General features: G+C 36.5%; 1 protein-coding gene and 1 long non-coding RNA gene across 2 annotated transcripts in view; one reads left to right on the plus strand and one right to left on the minus strand.

Moving 5' to 3' along the window:
• Positions 1-324: 324 nt before the first annotated feature.
• LOC147798460 (uncharacterized) lies at positions 325-5,592 on the minus strand. The gene is made up of 3 exons (XM_087140093.1): positions 5,474-5,592; positions 4,660-4,840; positions 325-4,192 (listed from the first exon to the last, which is right to left on the minus strand). The coding sequence occupies exon 3, from the start codon at positions 4,165-4,167 to the stop codon at positions 3,208-3,210; it is 960 nt and encodes a 319-aa protein (XP_086996219.1). The 5' UTR covers positions 4,168-4,192; positions 4,660-4,840; positions 5,474-5,592; the 3' UTR covers positions 325-3,207.
• A 144-nt stretch (positions 5,593-5,736) lies between these two features.
• Positions 5,737-6,682, plus strand: part of LOC147798461 (uncharacterized) — a 51,597-nt gene continuing 50,651 nt past the window's right edge. The window contains exon 1 of the long non-coding RNA XR_015426160.1: positions 5,737-6,085. This is a non-coding gene — a long non-coding RNA (uncharacterized LOC147798461). The remainder of the gene's footprint in view (positions 6,086-6,682) is intronic.

A 6,682-nucleotide genomic window follows, 5' to 3' on the forward strand; every position in this document is an offset into this window, starting at 1 on the left:
GCATTGACACCAAATTGCTCAAGATTTTGTGCAAAAAGAGGAGTGGTCTGTTGGCAGAAGTTTGTTTTGTCATACCGGAAGGAGAGTAGTGAAGTCAGGTTAATGTGGGAAATTTATGTATACATTGGCTGGAAGTAAGTCTAACCACTCTGGTCTTATCACAGCTGTGAACATCCGCGTAAACAGAATGTAGTTCATCATTGGGATAATTAAATATGTCTGTTTGGGTAAAGTGACTGGAATAACTTTATTATTGCAAGAAATGCAATTGGTAGTAAGCTCTGGTCACTGATTGTTGGGTGCAAAGTATCCTGACCGAGAAGGTAACTGATGAGGGCACCGATACTGTGGAAGAACTGTGATGGGGCACAGACTATCCTAACCAGTAGGTAACTGATGAGGGCACTGATACTGTGGAAGAACTGTGACGGGACACAGACTATCCTTTCTTCCAGGACTTTCGCTGTTTACATGATTAAGGGCCCAAAGGGCATGGTTTATGACATGTTTCACCCGTAAGATATTTAGACAAAGACACAGCAATTTCAGTTAAGTCGTTCTCTGTTGCTCACAGTAGGACTATATTTAATGGCTAATACAAGCAGAATAGTTCTTGTGATTTTGGACCTTGTATGCACTTGTTCACTAACATTTCATCAGAAGCTAGTTCAACTTAATTCATATTGTGATTATGAATCACTTAACGCTTTCACGCATTCGAGTTGAAAAAAGTTGATTTTAACCAAAAAGCTTGTGAGGAAACTTGAACACAAAACTTACTGCCAACAGAGGTTGCTTAATTATTACACATGCACGCTCACAGTTTTTATCCATAGGTGCTGAAGAGTACATATCATATATCAGTGAGCAAAGCCTGGGGACACTTTAACTCAAGATTTTAAAAATCTTTTGATAGAAATGACAATGGACTACAGTGACTTAGCTTGTTCGATTTATCTCTCTAGATACCAAGATCCAATCTGAATTGACATCTTATTGTATCCTAAAACGTGTAACAATTTTAAACCATTTACCGATAACTCTTATTACTTTATTGATACAGAAGCACAAAGTCTAGCTACGGACTACAGTTTTATCAATTACGTGACAATTTGAACATACCTTAAAATTCAAGCCTTAGTCTGAACTAACAATTTTTTTTCCTGAATTACTCTACTTCATTACTGAATTACTCTACTTCACCATTGCTTGTGATTATAAACTTAAGCAGTTACTTGTCCTATTTTTTATGTAATAATATTATGTAAAACTACCAACTACTGCTTGAGTGATATCACTGAAAAAGCTGATTGGCATATATATATATAACTAGGCTAATCGAGCAGTTTGTGTAAATGCTTGGCTTTCATCTGTGACTAAATTTCTCCTTAATTTAATTAGTTTGGGCTTTTTATTAGTAACCCTCAAGCTTAACAAACGTCTTGATATACTGGTATGTACATTGTAGTGAAGTGTACGCATCTTTGTCATTCCAAATACACAAAACTTGGGAACTTTGGATACTTTGAAAAAAAAAAGTAACATTTTTGCTGTGAGATTTAAAAATGTCGCTTGATGTATATTACAATGAGCTAAACTGGCTTCAAAGTTGACTGTTAGGTAAAAGGAGTGGAGCACCTTTACTTTGTCCTACAAATATCAAGATTTAATATCTAAGACTGACATCTTATACCGGTATCCTAAAATGTGCAGTAGAATTTAATCAGTTACCGATAGCTCCTATGACTTTATTGATACAGAAGCACAATTAGCAAATACAACATAACTGATTGTGAAAATTTGAATCTATACTATAATTCCAGCCATTGTGTCTGAGTTAAACCTTTTTTCCTGCTAATCACAGAATTACTCTACTCTCATGAAACAAGCAATAAGTAATAAACCTGTAAACTAGGTACGTGTCAATATTTTTTTTAAAAGCAATACAATTGCATTTAACTATTAATTAATGCTGGTCAGCCTATAACTTGAACAGTTGAACAGTTTGTAGAATTTATTGCTTTTGATCTTTGCTTCAGTTTTCTTGTTGATGGGTATTTGCATTTTATTTAGAACTCTCAAGTTTCACATACATTTTGATAAAATACAGGTAAATGTCTTTGCCATTCAAAATGCCAGGGAATGCTGAATCCTTTGAAAGAAGATGCAATATCATTAACTCGAGATTTAAAAATGTCAATGATAGAAATCACAGTGTGCTTAACTGAATTAAAAGTTCACACAAAGCCACAAATGATGATAGTACCTTTGCTTTATCTCACTGAGTATCAACAAGAACCTATATCTGAGATTGATATCTTACTGTATCTTATAATCTGTGTTTTAATCAAGTACCAAATACTCTTATTACGCTATTGATGCAGAAGCACGAAGCACAACTTGCATCTGCAGCAAATAATGGCACATTTGAAAATACATTAAAATTAAAACCAGTACATGGAAATTTGAACTGTTGTTTTTTCTACTAATCACTGAATTACACTACTTAATCCTTGCTCATGAAGAAAAAGCTCTGAGCAGTTGTTAACTTAGGTAGTTACATGTCTTGTTATTTTTTGTTCGGAAACATTACATACTGCGGCTTTAGTGATATCGCAGATACAACTGATAAGCATTAACTCGTCATGTAACTAGAGTCATCAGTGTATGATTTCTTGCATTTTGCTTCAATTTCTCATTGATTGAATGTGGTCCGGTTTCTCAAGTTTACCAAGTTTTTGATTTAGCATACAAAGTATGTGAAATGTTACATGATCAGCCCAAAGAAACCATTGATGCATGCTGGTATTGGATCTTCACAATCCCATCTAGCTTTCCTGCAAAGATTAACTTTTTTTGAATAGTGAAATTTCAAGCCATTCTAAAACCATATTAGAATTTTAATATACAGTACAATTTAAGCTCAATAAATCTAAGCTGACTAAAAAGCCAGCATTTAGTGATTTTAAACTTGGCCATTTGTTAAGTGGATGACATTACATGTAGTTCAGAAATTCAATTCAGTGTGTGCAAACTGTACTTGGTTTTTATTGAGCTAAACCTTACTTTTACTATTATGGAAGATTTAGGTCACCTGGTGTATTAGATGCTTTCAGATGTCAAACAAATTTGTTGTTTTCTTAAGTGAAATGTGGCATGTTGGGAAGTTCTGTGCCCAGTAAGAGAAGTTTTTCATTCAGTGTTTGCCTAGTAAGCTTGGGCTGCAGCTTCAGCCCGATTTCCTTCTGCTTGTCTTTGCACTATGTAATCAAGTTGCTTTTGTGCTACGTAGTCTGCAACAATACGCTCACGTAATGCATCTTTCACTGTGATTTCCCTTTCTCTTTTATCCCTACGCCAAAATGTATTTGGTTTTAAGGTTCTAAGCACATGCAGCAAGAAAGCGTAACCCTCTCTGTCCTCGTCGTCATTAATGCCATTCAGTACGTGTTCAAGGCCACCCCTACCATAATTGTACAAAAGCTGCATTGCTTTGTTGTGTTGTTTCCAAGCTCGAAACCTCCTTCCAGTTCTCACTACCCACTGGTCTGGATTTCTCTCTTCTCTGACTATGTTCAGCAGATGAGATATCTCATCTTGCCGTTCCAGAGTCTCGGCATTCTCTTGTAAGTCTGCTTCCCAGTCATCTGGTCGTTTAATGCTCTCCCTTATCTCATCCCACGTGCTTAGATCCAGTTGTTCACATGCAGCATCCCATCCATCCCATATTTGCCCCTTCAGGATAAGTTTTATTAGTTCTTTCCAGTCCTTACCCCTGAGTGCTCTCAGTGTGACGCGGTCATGACCATGTAGCATTGGCAGCCCCTCCCTGTTTTCAAGTATACTATACACATGGCCAAATGCAATCTCAAATTCCACATCACTGTGTTCATCCAAAAATTCTTTTATTTCGTCAGCACAATCAACACATGGAGAGTAATTTATGATTATGTTGAATTGCCTATCTTGCTCGTCGTTTAACTGTTCTCTTAACTCAGCTAAAAATATGTTTTCTGCATCAGACTTTTCATTGCGGTAAATTTTATCCCTAGCGAGCAAAATAGTTTTGGACGGCCACTGTTTTGTATCGGTCAGAGGGCAAGAAGTAACAAAGACCTCAATGTCCCCTTTCTTGCTTTTTATACGCTTATCGAACTCATCCATCATGCTTGCTGTTAATCTTGAGCAGAGTCTGGAAAAGCCATAGAAATAAAAGTTGCATGTTTATATGCTGTAAAGAGTACAGAGGAAATATTTTCACGAGTCTAGTCAGTATAATAATGTATTCCAAAGCAAGTAATGATTTGAATGACATTGCTGCCGATCCTTATCTTGTGTTGCACATGTGCATCTACGGAATGTTATTTGCTTTTTAAAATGTACATGCAAACCAGTTTAAAAATTTGAAGCATGACAATGCATATTACCTTGTCAAAAATAGTTTTTGATGTTTTAATGTTGATGTAAATTGGTGGATTCAGGACAAATTGGATTTAAATCGTGAGTTAAATCAGGGTAATTTTATTTGGCCAACTCTGTTTGTCAGATTAAGAAAAAAAAATCTGTTAGGCATTTAGCTTAAATGATTTCATTAGAATCACGGTTTAAGAGACATTACAGAGATACAAAATAAATCGATAATGAAAACTGTCAACTCACTTTTACAGCTTTGACGTTGCGTTTCTCCTGTCTTTATGACTGTGGAGAGCTTTTCAGTAAATGGCTCACGTTCTGTCAGATTTGAATTGCAGGGTAGTGATGAGGTAATGGCTACACCAAACAAGTTTCGAATTTCAATTCCCTCTCTTCAGTTTCTTGCCGTGTAATTGAGGAACAGTGGCTGTGTTGGGAAAAGTAGAATGTGTGTGTTATCGGAAAAGAAAGCTGTTGAGAGCAAGCAGTAGGTCTGATAATTTGGAAAAATGCCATAAAGACTAAAAGCAGTTGATTTGGTGTTTGGAAATGACACATTACAGTTTTGGTCTGCCACCCACCTAAGAAAATTTATCATCGCAAATGATATCACAATGAAAAAATGACTTTAAATTTGCATGTTTCAGAGTTAAATATACATGGAACCCCTTGCTTTGTTTTGCATAAATAAAAAAGAGTAGATGATTTTGAGTACATGTACTATTCAGTTTGCGAGACTAAGGAAAACCTCTGACGATCGAAAAGTAAACATAAAAGTGTTCGAAATTCTATAAAAGTTGTTTTGAAATAGGCAAAGTGCATGTCTAGGGAGAAGTTCCATGCTGAATACAGATACAAGTGATGATTTGAGATCTGCTGCTGATCATTAAGACTTGACGCTGTTTCACAAGTTTTGCATGAATACTGTGCCTGTTTTCTTCACAGGCAGAGAAACGTATCATTAACTAGCTTTTCTGAATCAGAATCACTCCAGAAGTCCGCCGGACGCTGGAGCTACCCACTGAGTAAAAAGGTGTGTAATGGTTGTTTGCTCACGTACATAGCTGACAGTGTGCAGTCAGTATTTTTTCTGGGTTTTCTGCTTTTGGGGGTCCTACCATACGTCCCCTTCACTTTTCTTCCATATCCAAAATAAATCAAAGGAGTGGGATTAGGCCTGCATTTAATTCAGATAAAAATTATATGAGAAATGAAAAAATATTTTTTACTAAAACATTTGCTAAGAAAAAGTAGAAGAAGATGTTCTGAATAAAGAACGAAATATTGAATCAAACATGGCTTTCATTAGTCTTTATGGAGTCTGCATAATATTGAGTAAACCCATTTGTCGTATCATTTCCTTGTTATCTGTCAGGTTTCTTTTTCATTTTATGTTAATATGCCAATTATGTATGCTCATTATGTATGATGACACCATAGCTCACGGTATGACGTCTCTGTGAGATATTACAATCACTGTGAACCCAGATCTGCGTGCTTGTCTGTCAATCTACACAACGAACACTACACTGTTTCATCCTGTTCTACAGCAGCATGACGTTAGTAATACATTGTGTATAAGTATGGAGCTGTTCTTTAGGAGAGGTAGAGTACATTAGTTCACTCTGGACTAATGAAACATAAACTGTAACGAATGCCGCGAGCCATCAACGTAAGTGCATGGTAGAAGAAAATCATGCAAAATGTTGAAAACGACTATTCCTGTTTTAGCAATGGGGCAGGGGCTTTCTGCTATCTGGCAAGTTTCCACTTAAGGTGACGGTGAACTTTAAATCATTAACTCTTTGTAATGTACAGCTCTAAACTGAGAGGGTATCACTTCTTTCAGCACTCTGTCAGATAAGTGAGCAAAGCACTGTCCATTTTTGGCTGGAAAATGATGAGAATCTTAAATTCAGCTTGTTTATTGGTACATATGTGAATATAATCTTGTTTTTCTCATTTTGCTCCACCCAAGCTGGGTTTGGTGAGATTTCCCCCCTTGGCTATTTACAGTGCCCTACGTGGCAAAAATTATCACCTTTCTACAGGAGTGATATTTCAAAGAATGAGGGATGCTTACCTTTCTCTCCAGGAACAAGCTACACGTCCAAAACAGATGAGAAGGTAGTCTTTTTAGGGGCTCTTATAGTGGTAAAGTATCGCTGTGTCACATGCGTGTTGGTTTGATGTGCCTTGGATTTCTGATTGAAACTGCTGGGAAGTAGACAGCAGCAATGCTATTTATTCCTTACCCACAGTTTGAGGT

This window comes from Acanthaster planci, linkage group LG08 (assembly GCF_054643075.1).
Source record: "Acanthaster planci isolate LZ-2023a linkage group LG08, COTS_SCS, whole genome shotgun sequence".
Classification (NCBI taxonomy): Eukaryota; Metazoa; Echinodermata; class Asteroidea; order Valvatida; family Acanthasteridae; genus Acanthaster; species Acanthaster planci.

Bases quoted from the DNA above. Each gene is read 5' to 3' on its own strand.
- LOC147798460 (XM_087140093.1), bottom strand. From the start codon at position 4,167: ATGATGGATGAGTTCGATAAGCGTATAAAAAGCAAGAAAGGGGACATT.